General features: G+C 61.9%; 2 protein-coding genes across 2 annotated transcripts in view; one reads left to right on the top strand and one right to left on the bottom strand.

Moving 5' to 3' along the window:
- Positions 1–4944, top strand: part of MROH2A (maestro heat like repeat family member 2A) — a 41578-nt gene extending 36634 nt beyond the window's left edge. The window contains exons 35-41 of the mRNA XM_028509016.2: positions 203–349; positions 486–683; positions 1229–1384; positions 2950–3084; positions 3750–3852; positions 4105–4170; positions 4666–4944. Of these exons, the coding sequence (XP_028364817.1) occupies positions 203–349; positions 486–683; positions 1229–1384; positions 2950–3084; positions 3750–3852; positions 4105–4170; positions 4666–4787 (927 nt within the window). The 3' untranslated portion in view covers positions 4788–4944. The remainder of the gene's footprint in view (positions 1–202; positions 350–485; positions 684–1228; positions 1385–2949; positions 3085–3749; positions 3853–4104; positions 4171–4665) is intronic.
- A 4470-nt stretch (positions 4945–9414) lies between these two features.
- Positions 9415–20894, bottom strand: LOC114494127 (Holliday junction recognition protein). The gene is made up of 8 exons (XM_036022681.1): positions 20555–20894; positions 20208–20274; positions 18183–18238; positions 16729–16828; positions 14876–14940; positions 13532–13615; positions 12760–12838; positions 9415–10934 (listed from the first exon to the last, which is right to left on the bottom strand). Exons 1-8 carry the CDS (start codon positions 20648–20650, stop codon positions 9481–9483), a joined length of 2001 nt encoding a protein of 666 aa, XP_035878574.1. The 5' UTR covers positions 20651–20894; the 3' UTR covers positions 9415–9480.
- Positions 20895–21763: the final 869 nt, after the last annotated feature.

The raw sequence follows: 21763 nt of genomic DNA, 5'->3' as shown, positions 1-21763 counted from the left end.
GGGGAGGAGTGGGGGCGGTCCCCCAGCTCTCTTGGGGGACTGATTTCAGGGGCAGGCACTCAGGCGCCTCCGAGGGCAGGGGCTCCGGATCCCGCCCCCAGGCACGGGAGACCATTCTGTGCACTGAATAGCGCGCACGCCCCGCCCGTGGCCGGGAAACGGGCCTCTCTCGGGGGTAACGGCAACGAGTTCTCCTTTCCAGTTCATGAGAGACCCAATTCTGTACCAGGAGAAGCTGCTGAAGCCGGCCGTGCTGCTGCTGGAGCGGGGCGTGCGCCAGAGGGACGAGGTCCTGCGGGTGCTGTCCCTGCGTGCCCTGGGCAACATGGCCCTGGGCGCCCCCAGGAAGGTGCTGCGCCCTTGAACCCCCCGGGGCCCAGGACGCAGGGCCCCGGGGGCTGAGGGCCCGGGTGCTGCAGCGTCCCGGTCACGCGGAGGCCAGCCCTGCAGCTGACGGCTGGCCGTGCCCCCCTCCCGCCCCCCAGGTGAGGCGTTACCGGAAGCTGCTCCTGGAGACCTGTCTGTGTGCCCTGCAGGGCGTGGGCGGCGGCGCCAGCGCCAGCGCCAGCGTGCCCTGTGCGGGCATGGAGGCCCTGGCCAAGATCCTGGCCGAGCTCCGCGAAGGGGACGTGGGGTCCTTCTTCGACGCCATCTCTGAGCAGTGCAGGTCCTTCTTCGACAACGTGAGTTGGACGGAAGCCTCCTTGGGCCCAGGCCCTCAGGGGGCTGCCGCAGAGGCCTCCCTGGAGCAGGCAGGGCGGCAGGTCCTGCCTGATGCTGGTGTGTTGATTGGCCGATGGTGGGACCCTGTAACAAACAAACAAACAAACAAACAAACAAACAAACAAACATCTTACAGCGCTCACAGGGCCTTTCTCCCTGCTACTAGGGGATGAGTTTTCCCTTCCAATTCCTTGTAGCCCTCAGGGGCAGCTCTCGGGGCCCCTGTGACCGTCGTGACGGGCGGGGTGGGAACCCCGAGGGGCAGTGTGTGGGGCAGACTCCGCACAGCCTTCCTCTGGGAAGCAGAGGCCACACCCAGTGAGTGAGGCCGCGCCCGGGAGCCCTGCAGGGCAACCTCTGTCCTCCGTCCTGGAGGGGCAGCCCAGGAGCCTTTGCCGGGGTCGGGGCATCAGAAAGGGCTTTGGCTGGGGCATGGCTGGGGCTCTGCCGGGCCGGTGGTCCCCCGAGCTCCAGAGCCACCCCGTGCGTGCGTCCCCGGCTGCAGGAGAGCGAGCTGCTGCGTTCCAGGGCCTTCCACCTCTTCGGGGCGCTGGCCAAGGTGGTCAGGATCTCCAAGAAGCACTTCTTCAAGGAGGAGGTGAGGAAGGCCTGGGTCCCCCTCCTGCTGCACTGCCAGGACCCCTGCCCTGACGCAGCCCAGGTAAGGCGCTCCCTCGGCCTCGGGCCCCGGAGTCGGGGCCTGCTCTCCCGCAAAGGGGAAATGTTTTCTGGGTCCACCGGCTCAGCCACCTGTGGGCTCCCCCACCTACCCCACCAACCCCGGGACCGTCTGCCCTTTCGCATCCAGCCCCACTCACGAGCCTGGGGGCCACATGCTGGGCCAGGGAAAGGGACCCTTCAAGGTGACCACACACTGACTTATGGAGGAGTCTCGGCTTCGTGGGGGCTGAGTTTCCTTCCTCCCCAGTTACCCCCACCGACTGCCCTTTCTTCTGCCACATTCACTGTTGGGTGCTAATGTTCAGTCACGTTGGAAACTCACCCAGACCTGCCCTCGCCCACGCCCCAGGGGCAGGCCTGTGGGGGGAGGGGCGGGCTGTGCCCGGCTGTGCATCTGGTTCCCCTTCCTCCCGAGTCCCAGCACCTCTGATGCTTTGGGTGGGAGGAGGGAGGGGCAGGGACCCGGGTAACAGTCTAACTGCTGCCTCTCAGGCCAGCGCCGGCTGGCTGGGGGACACCTGCGTAGGGGACCTGTCACTCACACACGGCCCACGACCCTGACCTCTGTCTTCTCCCTCCCTGTCCTCCTGTATGGACTGGGGAGAAGGCGGTGGACCGGCGGCTGGGATGAGGGCTGGTCTGCAGAACACAGGGGGCAGATACAGTTGCGGGGATACCACTGGCTGCGAGCGAGGGGTCCTCAACAGCTCATTTCTAACTGGGTCCTTAGTCCCCAGACGTGGGGTCCCAAGGCCCCTCAGTCCTGCTGCTGTAAGGGCTGCACGTGGGGTGGGGGAGGTCGCGAGGCATCCTCAGGCAGGGGAGGGGAGTCCTGCTGCACCCCCTCCCCCCGACTGTTGGCTTAGTCCTCATCCTGCCTCCCTACCTGGGCTCTGCCTTGGGGACACTGGTGGCCCAGGGCACGAAGCGTCACCTCTCGGAGACAGCTTCCACCTCCCTGTCCGGGGCTCCCACTGTGATTTCGCATGAATGAGCCACAAAGAGGACAGGCCCTGGGGACCAGCGTGGGACGGGGAGGGTCAGGGACTAGCCCAGCCGAGGCTGCTGCCACTGCTACCCCTGGGTGGGGGGCAGATGCCCAGCCTTCTCTGCCTGCCCTCCAGTCTCCTCTGGGCACTGTCCCGGGACCTGACCCCACGGGCGGCCAGAACCCTGAAACCCAGCTGGTGCAGCATTCAGGGGCGGGGGAGCTGGGTGCAGGGTGTCTGGGGGGTAAAAGGGCTCACCCAGGTCCTGCCAACCCCAGTCAGGCCCCAGCCCGATGCCCTGGAAGGGCACGTCCCTGGCAGGGCTGCTGAGGGCGCAAGCGGGCCGCATCTGCCCCTAAGGAGCTTTTGTGGAATGCGCACACGGCCGAGACCTGGTGGGGGGCGGGGCTCTGGTCCCAGGGGTCCGCCCACCAGTGGCCCTCCTGCTTCCTGGGCAGCCCGCCCGCCGGCCAGCCCCGCCCACAAGCCCCGCCCCTCGTGGGAACCCTGCCTGCGCCCGACAGGGCTCCGGCCCTCCTGCCCTGTGTCCCCGCAGGCCTGCCTGGAGACCATGTGTCAGTGCGCGCACTTCTGGGGCTGCAAGGCCCTGGAAGACTCCCTGGTGCGAAGGGCCGGCTGCGGGGCAGACGAGACGACGGCCGCTCTCCAGATGACCCTGTGCTCTGTCCTGGTGAGGACCCCGAGGGTGGCCGGCCTGCTGCAGGCGGCTGCCCAGTGGCCTGGGGCTTAGGGTCTCGGTGGCCCTGGAGTCCTGTCCTGTGACCCCGTGTTCACCCCCCAGACGGGATGCGTGCAGGCTAGCACCGTCTGACAGAAATGACCGCCAGCGGCATGCCCGTTTTTAAGTTTGCTAATACCTGCGTTAAGAAAAGTGAAAAAAAAAGGGGAGAAAACTGTACTTGAACAATGATTAAAGTAAAATTAAAAAAAAATCCAGGGACTAAAAAAAAAAAGAAAAGTGAAAAAAGATGAAAGCACATTTAATCATAGGTTTCATTGAACCCAGAAGATCCAAATCACTCTCATTTCAACAAGTAATCCATATAAAAGCTGTTAATTCAGGCTGGTCCCGTCTCCGGTGCATAAGGACCACCCGTGGCCATCGGCTTCTGTACCGGACCGCCCGCGGCAAACTCGGCCCTTCTCTGGGTCAGACGGGAGCATGGTGGGGGCTGCGGCTCGCCCGGTTTCCAGCCTGCTGTGTGACGCGGGAGCGGGCACCCGCCCTCTCTGGGCGGACCCCCTCACGTCAGGCAGGCAGGCCGCGCAGGCGCGTGAGCAGCCTGGCCCCGGGACCTCAGCCTCCGCGGCCCCGTGGCCCTCGTTTTCCCGCAGACTCAGAAGAAGCCTGCTGTCCTCTACGGTTTCTTGCTGGAAACAATGACCTACATTAAAAGTAACTTGTCCAGGATCAGAATGGCTTCCTGCAACCTGGCAGGTGAGGCGGCTGGTGTGCCCTGATGCCGGAGGGCCCTGGGTGGCCGTCGGGTCAGACCCGGGGCGAGAGGGGCCGGGGACAGGTGTCGGGGCCAGAGCTCAGGTGGGAGTCCCCTCTGGGCCCCCTGCTCACCGTGCCGCCGCTCACCTGCCCGACCGTCAGCTAGGCGTCCTGAGCGGACACCTCACAAGGTAGAGCCGGCCCCGGGCTGGCCTGCTGTGGGTGGTGAGCCCTCCTCCGGCCGCCCCTTAGGGATCATCATGAAGCAGATGTCCGAGCACTACCTGAAGAAGCTGGACTTCGCGGCGCTGCGCAACTGTAAGTCGTGGAGATCCCACTGCACCTGCGGAGCGGGGGCTGCCCGCTCACCCGTGCCTGGGGCTTTTGGGGGGGGGAGTTGAGGTTGTAGCCAGGGCACAGAGATGGGTGGCCCTGCTGCAGAGGGCTGTCCAAGGAAGACAACCCTCTTTGGGGGGGGAGGGGTGTGTGACCCTTTGTTCCCTGGCCTGTGTCCCCTTCCCCTTCACACACATTTATGGAATGCTTCTGCCCCGGTTCCTTCAGCCGATCGAGGTGGCACCCGGGTTCTGGGGGGTCCCTCCGTCCCTGTTTCACAAGGGAGGCCCCGGGCGACGGGAGATGTGCGTGAAGACACAGCTCCACGGGCCGGCGGCTGGCTTCGCACCCGGGGCCTCCACATCTGCAGCCCCTGGCCCGTCGCTGGCTCCCCAGCCCCGGCGGGCAGAGGTGCGGGCCAGAGCGGGTGCGGCCAGCCCGCCAGGGTGCCGATCCTCCCGTTCGTCTCCCCCCCAGCTCTCCAGGAGCTCCAGCTGGACTCGGACCCTGGGGTCCGGAGGGCGGCGATGGACACCCTCCAAATCCTGGACACCTGCAGTCAGCACCGGCTTCCCACCCCCACCGAGGGCGTCTCCTAGGTGGCCGGATGGAAGCCACACACTGCCCCCCCCCACCCCCCACCGCTGGGCGGACCGCGGGAACTCCCAGTAGTTTGTGAGGAAAGCGTTGTTCTGAGATAATCGGTGTCCCTTCCTACCCCCTGAAATAAACCTCTATCGCCACGTGGAGTGCAGGCTCCGGGCTGTAAGGGGATGGCACCCCAGGGCCAGGATGTGCCTTGGCGTCTTCGCTGGCACCTCTGCCTCGTCCCTCCATGCTGATGGCGCCCGCTACCCGCAGCCATGCCAGGGAGCCGGTCTCAGAGCAGCCTCTGCACCCGGGGGGGGGGGCCCACTCCAACGGGAAGGAGGTGTCCACCAACTAGACGTCACAGCCACCAGAGGGCAGCATCCTGTAATTTACTGGCCGTCACCAGCACAGCCTACGTGCCGGCTCAGAGTCCCTGCTGCCTCACCGCCCTCTGCTGGACGGTAGAGGGCATCGAAACCCCGCATTTCCAGGCTCCCTGGCAAGGGAGGGTGGCCAGAGACCTTAGCACAGGCGGGCTGGGCCACGGGTTGGGGGCCTGCAAGGCACAGGCAGTTTGGGGCAGGAGCGATAGTCTTCCCGATAGAGAGACAGGGTCTAGAGTTGCAGCCTCGGCCAAGCCTGAGCCAGCAGCCCCGCCAGCCTCCCCTGATTCACAGGCTCGGGACTGGCCAGGCCCCCTCCAGGCGCCCCCCCCCCCCCCCCCCCCCCCCCCCCCCGCCGACTGATTCCCACATGGAAGCTCTAACCTCAGTGTGAGGGGAGCCAAGATGGGCCTTTATGGCGGGATCAGTGCCGTATAGGAGCTGCCAGCACCTGCCACACGAGGGCGGGCAGCGAGGAGGCCCTGTCTGCAGGCCAGGCTGGGAAGAGCCCTGGCCACAACTGGGCCACGGGGACAGCCGGGGCTCGGACTCCCGGCCTCCAGCACTGGGAGAAATAAACACCTGTGGTGTGAACCACCCAGCCCGTGGGACTTCGTGATGGAGCCTGAGCCCCCCCCCCCCCACACACACACACGGGTCACGTGGCCCCCAGCACAGAGCCGTAGCTGGGAAAGGACCACGATTCTCAGGACAGCGACAGCCTGGGGGAGGGATGGGAAGGGAGACGTGTCATCTTATCTGGAATCTTTATTTAAAATTAAAAAACCCGCAACACGTGGCAATGAAACAATCACTCGGCGTGGGCTTGGTTGCTGCGCCCCGAACACCCGAAAACGTTCCACTGCCGGAGACGCTCCGCCAGGAAGGGTCTCGAGGCGGCATGGGCGCCGTGCGGCTGCCAGCGCGCTCGGGGACTGTCCCGGGGCTGTGGGAACGCAGCCCGCTCTCCTCTAACAGCACGGAAAATCACTTTTTATGGGTGAGTGGTGCTGCAGTCTGCTGCCTCCTGATCCGGAAGGCACCAAGCCCCACGGGTCTGAACGTAAAAGACCCAGCGGCTGTATTTTTCAACTTCGGCTTCATAGCAAACAGTTTCTCTGGGGAGATGGGAAATACACACGCAAGTCTAAAATTAGCACAGGAAACACGAGCAAAGCAGCCCTCTAAAGCGTAACATTAGCACTTCTAATCACAAAACTTTATTCCAATAATTTGGTCACCAAGAAGTCGGATGCATCTCGGCAAAACCGATTCCAGTGAGATTTGCTTTGAGGGGCAGAAAACTGAAGCGAGCTCTAACATATCCTTGAGAATGAAACACACACACAGAATAAGAGGGAAGAGGGAAAACACTCTGTAAAATAACTTGACTACAGATGTTTAGCTTCGAGTTTTCTAACACAAAATCACCGATCTTCCATCCTGAAGGACGTGCTCTTCTTTTCCCTGGAAGAAAAAAAAAGACAACGAAAATGATTTCAGTGAAATTCGACTAGAATTCCCAATGCCAAGAGCTTAAATGCTTTATATTTATTCAGTGTCAATGCACATAAATACCAGCATGTCCTCTACAGACAATGCCACCGTGCTTTACAGTACCCTAAGGAAAGAAAAAACACCCCCAAACCCAGAGAACCCCTAAGACAACAACAATGAAACCGACAGAAACCGCTAAGCCAGCAGCGCACACCGCCGGGTAGCGGGCGGGCCCCGCCGTCCCATGCGGCCACGCACACCTGCGCAGGTCAGTGGCTGGACGACCGAAGCTGAACATCCTCGTTGACCACGTGAAGGGGCAGAGCCTGCCGGGTCAGAGGGTTCATGGGGGGGTCAAGGTAGGGGACCGAGGGGTCGCCGTGGCCTGGTGAGCCGAGCATGCAGGTGCCAGCCACAAAAATGCCCCCTGTAGTCACAGCTCATGAGGATTTGGCCCCTGTCCTCAAGAAATGTACAATTTAGAAGAAAAAAGGAAAATGATCAGATATGTTTAATTGTGGCTGAAGATGAAACTGCAAAGGCCTCCCTTAGTGAAGCTTGTGAAACTCCAGGGGAGCTGGGAGGGCCCAGGGGCCGCGGGTCGGGCTTTCCTCTGGGTCCCTTTTCGGCCGGCCAGGCCCCGCTGCTGCTCGGGGTGCGGCCTCTGCACTGGGCACCCAGAGGGTGGTGCAGATACAGGAGGGCAGTGACCCGCCACGCTCCGCTCTGGGGCTGAGTCAGCAGGCACCGGAGAGGCGAGTGGTGTGGGCAGATCAAGGGAGGCGGTGGGGAAGGCCCAAAAGAAGGGAGAGATCAGGAGGGCAGCAGCTGGAGGCAGAGGTGTAGGTACAGACAAGTAGGGACAGCAGGACAGGGGCCCTGACGTGTCAGGGGCTGGGAGAGGCCCAGGTGCCACCTTTGGTGAGATGCACCCTTTCCACTGAGAAGGGTGCTCCTGGGGGACGAGAGGTGACCTGGGAGAGCCCACAGGGTGGGTGGGCTTCGCACTCCCGCAGCGTCGGCCGCAGGCACATGGCTGGACGGTGAAAGCCTCAGCCTCGCAGGACACAGTCCCCCTGCCAGCAGCCTGGTCTGAAAGTCCAGGGTGGGCCCGGCACAAGGGAAGACGCAGACAGTGAGGGAGAAAGCCCCCCCACCCCACCCCCCGAGTTTGGCAAGGACTGGCCCCAACAGTGCCCTCTGGGGCGTGGCTGCTCCCCAGGCCTGGCTGTCCCCAGCGGCCAACTCTCCCTGCGCCCCACTGGGTCTCCCGGAAGGTCCCTAACTAACCCGGGAGGTGTCCCGCGTGGGAAACCATCCACATCATCTGAACACTCAGGTCACCCGGCGCCGAGAAGCCAGGTCACAGTGCGGGTCCGTTCAACCTGCTTCTGGGTCGCTCATACGTGTGGATTTTATGCCCAACAGCGGATTCCAAACATAAAACCAACGGGAGCCTCTGGAACTGAGCTGGGGAGTCTGCACCACCAACCTGGAGGGTGTGCCCGTGTCCAGACAGCGTCCCGCAGAGGGGGTGCCGTGGAGCACGGGTGGGGGGCGAGCCAGGGCAGGGGGTTTGGGGTTCGAGGGAAAACACTGGAGCTCCGCTGGGGCGGGGAGGGAGCTGTCATCAGGCAGCGCCGGACAGGGCGGCCCCGGAGGAGCCCGGGCGCTGGCCGAGTGGGGCGCTGGCCAGAGTGCTCATGGATCAGGCTGTAGGCCGAGGAGCCGGGGCCGCAGGAGCAAGTGGAAGCGGGAGGGAAAGGAAGCCCGGACCGCAGTCCCGCGCTGGAGGGACAGAAGGGGCCGGGCTGGGCCCTGGGATCGATCGCTCAGGGAGGGGCGGTTGTTTTCACACCGACGGCACCTGGTCCCATCGGGAGCCAGCGCACCCAGGCTTTGGAAACGTGTCTTGGGAGGGGAGGCCACACGGGTGTGGACGCTGAGAGGCACTAGTGGGCCAGGGCAGGGAGGGGCCCGTGGGGGCCCATGGGGACCGGAGGGGTGACGACGGTGACAACGCAGGTGGAGGGAGGGAGGGTGCACCTCTGAGAGGAAGCACACGGTCCCGAGAGGGGCCGCAGGCAGGACCGCCAGGCAGATGTGGGGAGAGAGAAAATGCGACACCCAGGGCGAGGGTGGGGTCCGCCTGAATGACCACTGAGGGGCCACCCACGTGGCAGGGCGAGAAGGGAAGAGGAAGTTTTACTGGGGCCACCCCGCCCACATCCCCGACACATGAAATCCCAAACCGCTAGACGAGACCCGAGTCCAGCCCCGGCCGCTGGTGCTGGTGCAGCAGTGGCCGCGGCCACGTGGAAACCCGGCCGGGTGCGGTGGCCCGCAGCGGCACACGGACCTGCCCCCACCCCCGCCACGCCTGTCTGCGGAGGAAATGGAGCGGCGCCAGCAGCACACGGAACCTTAGTCTAAGTGGCTGCACGGACGGATGGGCTGGGGGGCGTGGGGGCACTGGGATGGGGGGGCCAGCCACAGCACCAGTGCTGGGCCCAGCCGCGAAGCCCAGAGGTGGACGGGCAGTCCCGGCTCCAGACCAGCGTCGCCGCACAGGTGACCTCCTGAGGGTGTGGCGAAGAGGCTGGACACGGCAGCCTGATGAGGAGGGACAGGGAGGGACGAGACGCAAGTGACGTGTCCCCGGGAAACTGTGTGAAACCTTTCCACTGAGCGCGCTCCCAGCCCCGCCTCGCTGATCCGACCTTGGACGTGGGCTCCACGCAAAGCGACGGAGTCTGGGGGAGATCTTTGAAAACGTGAATAGAAGGACACCGCTGTAAAACAGACACATTCAGAAAAAAACTCACCTTTTCTCCCCGTGGGCCTCTTCCCCAGGCTCCGGGGCGGCCCCGCCCACCGTGCGACAGGGACCCCGGCCGTCGGCCCCCCTTCCACACGCCCGGGGGTCGCACAGCCGCAGTCTCTTGGCCTGGGGGGAAGAGCTGCTCCCGACCGCTGGCGCTGACCACGGGGGCGGGCGGACCTCAGCTGTGCTGGGGCCCAGCGGACTTCTTACGCTGTGCCGGGGTGACGACGGCGGCAACTTCGGGGGCCCCTGGGAGCCAGAGCCCGGGTTTAATTTTCCTGAGAAGGCTTTCTGACTCTGAACTTGCACACGGGCCGTACCTGGAGGTGCCCCAGGACAGAAGGACGCCTCCGTCCCCGGAGCCGATGCCCGGCAATACTTCCGGTGCAGCCGGTCAAATCTCTCCTTAATCTCGTCGTAGTGGTCTCTCACAGGGCCCAGGGGCTGCACCCCGGGGACTGAGAAGGTTCTGTTGAGTGACGCGGACTTCCTAAATGTCCCAAGGCCATTTCCTTGAAGAAGACTGGCTGGTGGTGGCTTCCAGCGGCCCGACGGCTGGGTCTTCGGAAGGGGCGGAGGGGAAGCACCTTGGGGCAGCCCCCGTCCTGCTTCCAGAGCTCGCCGACCGAGGGTTTCGAAAGCTTCATTCAGACTCTTGGCTTTGGCTCTGCTGAAAGGTCCACTTGGCTGGTGGGTGTCTGATTCCCGGGGGCCACCGGGGCTCCCTGAAGCCCCCCTGTGCACGCGGACCCCGGAGGAGCTGGGCGGGTAGGTCAGGCACGGCTGCTTCCTGGGGCTTAGACAGTATTCCTGATAGAGTTTGTCAAACCTGCTTCGGAGGTCCCCGGGATGGCCCCCTCCCTCGCCCTGCCGTAGTCTCGGTCTGGGAGCGATTTTCACAGGAGAAATTAACCACTGGAGTGTCATCAGCCGATTTTCCCGATCGAGGCGGTACATGGCACTGCCGTCTCTGTGAGGCCAGGAAGACAGCTTCTGGGGTGTCCCCTGAAGCTCCTTCCAGATCTGGAGTTTGTTCACTTCAAAAGAAGCTTTTTCCAATGTTGATCCCGCCCCCTGGCCAGCGAGGCCTCGGAAGTTCTGGCACTCTCTCAGGGCGACGGCCCCTCTCCCGGGCTCGGGCTGGGGCCCGGGCCTCTCCCGGGCACCGCTGCAGGGGGGCCTGCTGCCCCGGCAGTACGTCCTGTCCACCCTGCTCTTGCCCCCGGGCCTCCGCCGGGAGGCGCGGGCCCGGACGATGAAGGTCTTGGTGGAGATGACGCAGGAGGACCTCACGCTCAGCAGCCGGCTCATGGAGCGCAGCATGCCCGCGTACAGGTCGCTGACGGTCACGTTGCAGAGGTCGTCGGCCGCAAAGGACTGGCTGCTGGAGAAGCTGTGACCACTGGTCTCTCGCCAGGAGACGCTGTCATCTCTGAGCACCGCGGCCACGTCTGTGGAGAGAGAGCACAAAGACGCGGTTGGCTCAAGGGGATGCTCTCCAGAGATGCGGCCACAGTGGCCATGGCAGCCTGGAGGAGAGCACTCAGGGAGGGCGCATCCGCACTTCAGCCAGGCCGCACGCGGAGGTCATGGGGCTGGAGGGCGGGGCATGACCCCGGTGGCTTTCTCAGGGCATTGCAGGAGACAAAGGAAAACCTCGCACATGTCTGGGAAATAGCCTCTTAGAGATTTCTGGCTAGCTATAAAAATTAAATTTCTGCTCTGCACAAAACTTCCCCAAAAGAGTCTTCCTTCCCCACGGGATGGTTTAGAACGTGGCTGCCTTTTCAGAGACTAACTGGGGCCCAGAAAGGAGAGGTGCCGTTTGCCCACCGAGAGGGCAGGAAGAATGAGAGGCCTGGACACGTCCCTTCAGACGGCTTTGACCTTCGCACGCTGTTGGATGTTTTATATATGAAAGAAATAAAGTTAAAGCATCAAAGATGGGGATCATTCTCAAACACAGACAGAAAAAAAATGACCCTACGTGTATACCAAACTGACGATGAATGAATGAGAAGACAACATCCAAACAACTTTGCACACGGGCCCCTGAAGGTGCTCCGTCGACGGGAAGGGTGGACAAGGGGGGGGCCGGGGAAGGGTGGACGCTGCCTGCCGCTCAGAGACCGGGAAGCTTCTCCAGCAGACCGCAGCGTGGAGCACAGACAGGGGCCCCAGTTCTGTGCCTCACTGCTGACCAACACGCCTGTGTCACTCGGCAGGGGACGGGGGGTGGGGGGGAGGATGTAAAGTCAGGGCTGGGGGACACAGAGCTCAGAAACTGCTGGGGGCAGGTCAGAGGACACAAGGCCGGCGTGAAAGGGGCCGCTTGCTCCCAGCTACACCCAGGACAAGGTGGGCATCAAATTGAATACTAGCCATGGATTCTAACATGGAATTAAAAAAGAAAAAAAGGCCCTGGCTGGCATAGCTCAGTGGATTGAGCTCAGGCTGCAAACCAAGCATCGCAGGTTCGATTCCCAGTCAGGGCACATGCCTGGGTTGCAGGCCACGGCCCCCAGCAACCGCACATAACTCTCTCTCTCCTTCCCTTCCCTCTCTGAATAAATAAAATCTTAAAAAAAAAAAAAAAGAAAAAAAAAAGAAAAAGGCCCGGGAGTCCTCACCAACTGCAGAGGGGTTAGGAGAGACGGCGGGACGGACAGCTCTCCTGCAGAGAAGGGGCCACCCAGGGCCTGCAGAGGGAGCGCGGAACCGGGAGAGGCCGGGCTGCAGATGCCCGCGCTCAGGTGGTGGCGGGGCCCAGAGGCCAGGGCACGGGAGAGGGGTTCCGGGGAACAGGGGCAATGTCAAGGGCGCACCCACGGGTGCCTCTGAGGAAAAGGGACTGTCGCAGTGACACCTCTGCGGGCCCTCCCGGAGCCACGCAGCCAGACTGGAGTCACCAACAACGGGACAGACGTCCCCAGCAGACACATGTCGCCCAAGCGGTTTGTCTGCCAAACACGGTTAACGTGGACCTCGCCACGTGGAGGCAGCCAGACAAGCCCAGGCCGAGGGACATGCTGCAGAACCGCTGGCCGCCGGAAAAGCAGGACTGCTGCGAGTCAGGGACAGGACAGCGATGGCGCCGGTGACGGGAAAGCTGGGGGACCCTGACACAAAGTCGCAAGCTCGTACGTGTGACCTACGCGCCGTGCAGGCGTCTCTCACAGTGCACACTGCCGGTCTGCACAACAGACCGGAGTGCCGAGCACCAGGGGCTGCGCCGAGGGGCGGCGGGGCTCGGCTCACGCAGCCTGTCACACTCACCGTGGGCAGGCCTGGGAGGTGAAGCCGGAGCGGGAAGCAGGGTCACACGTGTGTCGTCTCCACCTCCACAGTCGTCGCACTGAAATCGAAGCAAGCGGTGTTAAGGAGATGCCGGCGGCCGGCTCCAGGTGCAGGAAGAGGGCCGCCCCGACGCCACTGCGCAGGCTACCGGAGGGGACTGCAGGTCTGAGCTCGGCGGCAGCAGGGACAAGCGTGGGCAAGAGGACAGTGGACAGCAGTGGTGGGAAGGGGTGTCTTAGGAAACCCAGGGGCTTTGTCCAGGTGGCCTCCGGGTGCCCTCGGCGGGGGGGCCACACCTGCTGCTTCAGGGCAAAGGCAAAGGGCGTTTCCGGCGCGCACCAACGCACACGGCCCTCACACTCGGCACACGCAGGACACGCACACGTTCCCGTGAGGCCGGCTGCCTTCGAGACGGGCTCCTCACTCCAGCCTGGAACACCAGAGCTGGCACCCGCCTGGACCTTCTTCTGGCAAAGCTCCGGGATACAGGCTGCAGTGGAACTTGGGGGGCACGGACCCTGGGAAGAGGGGCCACCTCTCGCAGGGCTTAGAACCCCTCCATCCAAGGACCACCCCAGCACACAGCAGGACGCAGGGGGCCACAGCGGGCACAGCCGCCAGCTCCCCGAGGAGCCGGGGCACCACCGCTCGGCACGCTCTTCGCAGGCTCCGCGGGGACAGGGCGAGAGCAGGGCTGCACTGTGCCTCAACGTGCTCAGCGACACAGGGACGCACGCGGGGGAGGGGTTACCTCTGCGTCCTGCAGCAGCGCGTCCGCCTGGCTCAGGTACTTCCTCCTCAGCTCGTCTTTCAGAGGGCTCCAGGGCGCTGCAGCCTGAGACGAGAGAGGCCAGCGCGCTTAAGAGCGTTTGGGGGTGGGCGTGCGCTTGGCTGCTGGAACAGTCTGGCAACCTCATGACTGAGCAGCCCTTTAGATGAAGCTCCTGAAAGCCACCTCTTTGCTTCCTGCTGGCACCCGCACAAAGAGGTCCAGCGCCTCTGCAAGCCCACCTGGCCGGGACTCTGACCGCAGGGCACGTACCGGCGGCCACAGGCCGAGAGAGGAACAAGACAAGAAACGCGAGTCTGCAGAGGTTTATGGCAGCACTACAGGGCAGAAAACAAAGGTGTGCCTGGGACTCCGCTGCTAACTAACCCCGACCCCGGTCTGCAGGTTTTAGGAGAAACAAGCACAGCGCTCCAGCTCGGGCAGTGGCAGCCGTCACCTCTCTGTCTGCTGCCGCACCCCCCACTCTCTGCAGCCGAGTGGGGCGAGGCCGGGCCTGGGGACGCAGGTGGGGGCGACAGGGACGGTCACTGTTCAGCATGTGCCGACCTCGGGGCTGCCTGCTTCCCCACGTCACCACCCTACCTGCACGACATTCCCAGGGACGCCCTCTCCTCCCCCAGGTCACCACCTTATCTCATAGTTAGACACCCAGTGTTCCGGGCAAACCCATGCATAGAAAGAGCGACTTCAGAGAAAAGCCACACGCTAGCCATTCCAGTACCCAACCCGGGCCCGGGAAGGGGCTCCACCGCCTCTGTGTGTGTGTGCGTGTGTGTGTTCCCGTGTATCCCAGCTGGAAGGGAAGGCGAGAAGCAGGTCTTCCACGGAGACAGGTGGTGCCCAGGGCCCAGGGGCTGCCGGGAGACAGAGCAACGGCCTGCCGGAGCTCTGTGACCACATGACTCAGTGGGCTTCCCAGGGCCCACCTGGGAAGACGCCCTAGAACGCCACCCGGTAACGTGGGCCCCACGGAGAAAGGCCGACTCAGAGCCCGGCTCTCAGCACCGCGGGTCGGGCTGGGGTGAGTGGCAGCTGCGGTTCCCCTCTGTGCCGAGGGGACCTCGCCCGGTGCCTGCACCAGCGCCAGCTCCGTCAGGCCTGAACTCGGGGCGTGAGGGCTGCCGAGTGGCAGGCGGAGGAGGAAAGGGGCCTGCAGCGCAGGGGCCTGCAGAGGGGACCGAAGACTTTGGAGGGGGCTGGATTGATTAGCAAAGTGCGAGTCTCGGAAGAGGAAGGTGCCGGTAAGGGGGTGTGGGCCTGCACCCCAACCCTGACGTCTCCCCTCACGGCAGAGGCGGGTCTTACCAGCGAGACCGCGGCAGCCAGACCCTCCTGGTGTGAAGTGACATTGGCGTCCCTGCTTGTCGAATCTGAAAGCGAGAAAGGAAACTTTGATCAGGATTTTTGAGAAAGCTTGTATGTCTCTCTGGGGCGGCTTCTGTGTCACCCACGTGTGCTGTTGGAAGTCGCTTGCGGGCGCTCCCTGCAGTAGCGACACAGCCCTGTCGGTGCCCGAGCACCGTGACTCGGAGGCCCCGTCAGCACGGGACCTGCCTCTCGTGGTGCAGACAGGGAGAACAGCATTCACGTCATTTCTAGCTCTTTCCACGGCCTCCTGTCCTAGACGCTGAGTCGGAGCCCAGCGGTGCGCACGGAACCCTCTGTGAGGACGCACAGTTCCCCACCCGCCGGCCAAGGTGTCGGCTCCGAGCCACACGTGGCTGTCGGCCACTGGGAACGTGGCCAGCAAGGCCAGGGAGCTGAATTTTAAGTTTTATTTAATTTTTCATTAATCTGAAAGGCCACAGGTAGCCAGCCAGCACTACCAGTGAGATGGCGCAGCTCTGGAAGAACTATTTCTAGTTACTTCCGGCCGCCCAGGACACTCTCGGACCTCAGGATCCACGGGGTTGAGCGTTTGCATCAACACTGGTACACAGGTAACACCCACGAGTGCACATCCTCAGTGAGGCCTCCCTGCCAGTTTCCCCAAAAGGACTTCACCGTGTCCTGCCCACCCACCTGGAGCCGGCGCAGGGCCGGGAAGGCCGGGCAGAGCGGACGGAGGCTGCACGGGGTCAGCAGGAGATGGGTGCACCAGACCTGTGACAGGTCCGTCACTGCAGAGTGAGTTATTCCGCTGCCCCAGGCTGTGGGCTGAGCATAAAGCACTCAGGCCAGAGCGGGTTCCGACCTGATGCACACACCACCGGCCTCGCCGACCATTGTAACAAATGCTGCCAAGGGCCTCTCATCCGGGAAGTCCAGGAATTCAGGTCTGGCGTGCTGGGGGCTCTGCTTGTGAGCAGGGGAGCCATGTGACCCCCAGATCTGCCCTATCAAAGGTGCCAGTGGGGTGCAGGGAGCCCGGGGCCACACTGTGGGTGTGTGTGGGGCTCGGGTTGAGGGGCACGAGATGGAGGGAGGGAGGCAGCAGGGGCAGGACAGCGATGTCCTGGGTGTGAGGATGGGGGAGGGGCTGAGACAAAGGGGACACTGGGCTTCTGGCTCGCTCACAGGGAGGGTGGTGTGGGCCTTGTACTGAGGGCTGGTCTGGGTGTTGCCTTTTCCAGTTGAGATGTGAGGAGTTCAGACAACATATTTGAGAAGAGAGGCCGCTAAACACACCAGGCAAGGTCTGGGTAGGGGTTGTGCCCCAGGGAGGGGCTCAGACCAGCTCTCGGGAGGGCACCCTGTGAGGTGGGGGAGTGGCTGAGGAGGAAGGAGAGGGAGGGCACAGTGCCACCGGGCCAGGCCAGGCTTTCCGGAAGCTTCACCACCAGGAGGCCCCCATGGGAACGTGAAAGAGAAAGGAAGGCTTCCGAGGAAGTCAGTGGTTCGTGCCACCACCTTACAAGGGCGAATCTTAGGTCTTATGAAATTCTCAAAATTAAATTTTTTTTTGCAAAAAGTTAAAAATGAGTGGGGTTGAGGGGCGTGTGTTTATTATTTTAGAATATTTGAGGACTGCTCATACGTCCAGTGTCTCTGTGAGACTGACCCAGCTCCTGCGGGGCGCTCAGGGGAAGCAACAGGACACTCTAGGACGTTCTACCTTTTAAACTGCACTCAGAAGAGCCTAGACTTTAAACGCTGTCCCAGAGACATGGCAGGCCCAGCCCCCCGCGACCTCGGCTTCTGGCCCAGGGCACACTCACCCAGTCCCAGGTCCCGAGCGCTGGGCGCGGGCAGCCCGTCCCCTCGGGCCGCGGATTGCACGGGGCCCTCAGTCCTGCTGGCCGTCTCCTCCTCGGAGCCCTTGACGTGCGGAAGGTGACAAGGACACCGTCTTTTCAGTCACAAGACATTTCAAAGGCCCCATAAAGCAACGAGCCTCCTATGGGAGCACACGGAGCCTCACAAGGCTTCTCTTCTAGTGCATTCTGGGGGAAAAGGCTTCCAAACTTGTAGCACGTGGCCGAGGTTCCCCTTGGAAAGGAAACAAGCTTGCTTCCTCTGGCTACGCCCAGGGCTGATACTTCGAAACCCACGCGGATGGTGAGGGATGGGGCAGGCAGAGCAAGGGGCCAAGGCCCGGGCAAAGGGCCTGCCCCGGCCCTCGTGCGACGGCAAATGAAACAGGACGGATGGCCACGTGGCCAGCAAAGCCCGAACTATCTATGCCGTGGCCCCTGCGGGACACGTGGGCTGGTCCTGGTTGGCAATAAAGGAAGGTGCGAATAGCTAAGCACCCTGCCGGGAAGAGGGCAGCTTTAAAGGAAGAGGAGTGTTCGCAGTCTACATTCAGTGGGATAAAAGAGGGTGAAAATATGTGCGCTTACACACACGTGTGTATTACAAAGAGGAATCACCTCATACTGAAACGTCACTCACTAGTGACTATCTAGAGAAGCCGGGTCAATTTGAAGCATGCAGTTATGGGTTTCTAACACTCCCACAACGAAATGTATTACGAGTGTCACTAAAGTAACTCATCGGGAAGAAATATGCGACTTCTGAATTGCCGTTCATTGCTTTGGAGCCCTAACCCAAGGTTCTCATTCGGCAGTCTCCTTGGCTGCGAAGCAGGGACCGAGAGACACCAGACGCCCTTGCGCAGGTTACTGTTGCGAGAGGCCGTGCGGCAGGGCGGCAGCGGTACCGGCACCTTCCGTGGACACACCAGACTGCACAGCTGTGGCATCCTCGGGTAAACCCGGGGCAAAGGCTTTGGAGGGCAGCGCCATGCGGGAGGAAAGAACCTTGAGCCTGCGTCCAACACCCTCTCCCTAATCTCCTCCTCCCCTTTCCAATAGGAAAGGAGGCGTCTCCCTTTCCCAGCGGGAAATGGACTTGGTTTTTTCTGTAAGAACCCGGCTGGGAGAGCTGGCAGCTGGCACAGTCCTGCAGCCTATGGCAGAGGGGACATGCGGGGGGCGGGGGGGGGGACAGAAAGGGCTTAAGCACCACGCAGCTCCTCCTTGCACTTGGCAGCAACAGGAGAAACGCTTCTCAGTAAACCCTTAAAAGCAGGCGACGGGGTGGCCACGGTGAGAACGCCGTGGAAGAGAGCCCCGCGGTGGCCTCTAGAGGCGACTGGGACTGTCACATGTCACCCACACCTTCACCCGCAGCACGGGGCACGTTGGCAGCAACGCGTGACATTACGTACCTGGATGTGGCCTTCACCCTTTTTCTTTACTAGCCTTCCACCCCAAACTCTCAATCCTGAACAAAAGAAACGAAATAAAAACGATTACTTAATCCTCAGCACTGAGTTCCTGTTTCATCTGCATTCAAAGGAAACCCAAATGACAGGCAAAAAGGACATTATACTATTAAAACCTGGCCACATTTCCGATCTTCTGTTGTTTTTCATCTTTGTGAGGCTGAAGGCGTCACAAAGCGCCTTTTTCTTTTTTTAAAATCAAGATTAGACAAAAATCCATCGTTGATGACTATCTGCAGCTAGTGGGCAGCCGCTGGTCAAGTTTCGTCACTAAAGCCACAGCCTTAAACGGAAACCAGGAGCCTATGACTACCAAGTCCTGTCCTCCGCAGGGCGGATCTGGAGGGCCGCCTGTGCTGGCAGAGGGAGAGGGCGCGCACTGGCCAGGCGCCCCTCCGCCCTGTGTGCAGAGGGCATGCTTCCCCAGGGCAGGCGGCACATCACACGGACAGCGTGAGCACCGAGCCCCTGGGCGAACCAGGAGTCTTAGAGTCCCGCCCCCTGCTGGTTCACAGAACCCGAGCGAGATACTTCATCTCTTCCGAAACCTTCATTTGCTCTCAGGTCAATGCAAGTTGATCGGGAGGGGCCGAGGGGTTTCCAGGCTTGAAAGGGTCATTAAAGGCAACACACAGCAGTGAGGACTTCCACAGTGCCTCCAGCGCTGCGGGCTCTGCTCCGAACCCTCTCCCAGTGCCTCTCGGTTAGCCTTCGCAAACGCTCACTCACATGTTAACTCAAACAGGACTCCTGCCCCCTACAGGACAGGCGCTCACCACGTTCATTGTACAGACGGACACGCAGCGAGGTCAGGGAACCGGCCCAGGCCACTGGCCCAGGTGCTGGGACCCGGCTGAGACCCAGGACAGGGACTGCGCTCCTGTGCAATGCACCGTGCGGCCCCTCCAGGACCGGCGAGGCTGGAGCAAGTGCGCCTGGAGTCAGATCCAGCCTTTGCCACCTGGTGGCAAGTTCATCGAACTCTCTCTACTTCCTCTCCCCAGCTGGGAAGCAAGGCGGATTCTAAAACAGTGCCTCGCTCGCCCTAACACCCTCTCCCTAGTCTCAGACACGAGACTCTTAGAAGCACATGCTCAGCGCTCACCACTCGTGAACTACCATTAATCTCCTGCCGCCGTCACCCTATCCGTGGGGGAGGGTTAGTTCCAGAACACTCCCTGCGAGGTTGGCTGAAGTTGGGGATCACGCTCCAGGGGTGTTCAGCCGGCATGCAATCATACAGGCCACCGCGCCCCCCCCCCCCAGACTGAGCGTCTCTCCAGGCGATGCAGCAGCACCACCAGGGCACCTGCGCTGTACTGTCAGCTGGCACCCCTTAGACGGCAGACCCCCTGAACCCGCACGCAGGAACCTGCACTTCATGGAGCCTTCTGGGTGGTCTTCCACGCACCACAGTATGACCACCATCACGGCGTTTAGGTGCTTCGACTGCTGTTCTCATTGAAATGGAGTCAGGCATGAATTTTCACTGGTGAAATCAGTGGTGACACACACACTGGCCAGTTCTCAGTGAGGCCCACAGGACCGACTCCTACAGAGCCCCGAGTCCTGCACCCCGGGGGGGGGGGGGGAGATGTCACCACCTGCTGCAGAGCACAGAGTGACAGACGCCTGCAGCCGGCACACCTGAGTTCTGCCTGTGTAAGCTTTTCCCTCAGGGTATGACTGGGCCAGCCAAGAGGCGGAGAGCTAGGACTTCATTTAAGAAGCAGGTCTCAAGAACCTTTTGGTGCCTGTCTTATCCAGCCCACCGCAGAACTGTATCTGAGCTTTCACTAGTAGTAACACGTTGGTGACAAGGCTGCATGGGAGGAACTGACATCGCCCAGGGCCAGCTTTCCTCGGCTGTTTACCAAAGAGAAGCCGTGAAATTTAGGCTGGTTTGCAACACCACACAGTAAGCAGATAGCCGTGAATATTCCGAAAGGGAGGGGGATGGTTCCCTACCTTGGGGCGTCTCGTAGGTCAGCGTGGACATTTGCACCACCGGGGCATCCTCGAAGGGCTGGTTGTACTACAGGGGAGAAAGGGGGTGAAGTTGGTCCGAGGGGGCAAAGCCCCTGACCCGAGCTGAGGAGAGACCCCTCCCCAGCTCCTCCCCTGCCCCCAGACAGCCAAGCCCGCCTCCCCGCTCCCTGCACCTCCGAGAGCACCTTCACCGTCCTCTCTCCTTACCCCCGGCCCCAAACTCCACCGCCCCTTCCCGTGGCTTTCCTCCTCACCCCAGCCCCCCCGCCTGCCTTCCCTGCTTCGCTGGCCTCGCGCCCCTGCCAGCGGGCTGGTGGGGACCGCACCTTCTCGAGCAGCTGCTGCATGCGCCTCTGGAAGCGGCGGCGGCTGTCCTTGAGCTTCTGCAGCAGCTCGTCGTCCCCTAAGACCTCGTTTTCCATGGCGTGCGCTCCTGCAAACCAGGACTCCCGCAGGAAAGTAGGACTGGAACCTTAGAACCGCGCCCGGTTCAAACACTGACTCCGCCCTTCCTGCCCAAACTTCGGGTTTCCCATTGGCTGGCGTGGAGAAGCTGGGCTCTGATTGGATCTTTCAAACCCAGTATTGACTTATCTCCCGACCAATCCGCGCAGGAGTTTCCGCATCCGCCCCGCTCTGACGTCTGGGGGCGGGGTGCGCCCCCGCGCACGCGCACGTAACCACTTGGGTAGGCTTTGGGCTCCTCTGGTGCCCGGTGATCGACAGGGCCGTGCGAGAATCCCGGGGAGCACTTACGGTTTCCCTCGGTGTGCACAGGGCAGGCGGACACCTCATCCGCAGGTCTCCCTGAGCCCTTGGGGGCGCCACCCTGCCCTCCTCGGCTCCTGGAGCTGTCACAAGAGCCAGGGCAGAGAAAGAGCCCCCCAAATTACGAATACAAAGGAACAACTTGAATGAATGTAACCGATACATGGTCAAAACCAAGGGCGGGGTGCAATCAGGGGAGGGAGGTGGGGATGGCTGGGGTGGGGGCGGGTAAATGCAGACAACTGGACTTAAACAACAATAAAATAATTTAAAAAAATAAAATGAGAGCCAAAGCAAACACCCCCCCCCCAAAGGAGGTGGTAAAGTGAACATATATTTAGAGAGAAGTACCATACACATCACAGAATCTAGAAAAATACAATATTTTTTTAACCTCCTGGGACACCTTTTTTGTACATATTTTTTATTGTGCGTTTGGCCTCTGTTGATACTAATTTTGTAGCATTTTAAAGAGCATAACTTGGAACACCACTAGGTTCCCAGAGGGGACTTTTGACCTCCTGGTAGCCTGCTCCCCAGTCCTATCACGCCACCCAGCAGAAATGAGGGGAGCACAGGGCAGGGAGAAGGACTTCGGGGCTCCTGTGGTGTAAGCGTCCAGGAAATGGATGATGATGGACTCAGAGATGTGCTGCCCGGATCCACTGTTAAGGGGGCCCCGAGGCTGGGAGGGCTGTCTGCAGGTGCCTTCCCAGGTGCAGGAGCCCCTCCTCTGGTCCTGGGACCCCGGGGCAGCCAAATCCAAA

Source organism: Phyllostomus discolor, chromosome 4, assembly GCF_004126475.2.
Source record: "Phyllostomus discolor isolate MPI-MPIP mPhyDis1 chromosome 4, mPhyDis1.pri.v3, whole genome shotgun sequence".
Taxonomy (NCBI): Eukaryota; Metazoa; Chordata; class Mammalia; order Chiroptera; family Phyllostomidae; genus Phyllostomus; species Phyllostomus discolor.
The sequence above is the reverse complement of the archived record's forward strand: the minus strand, read 5'-3'. Positions and strand labels throughout refer to the sequence as shown.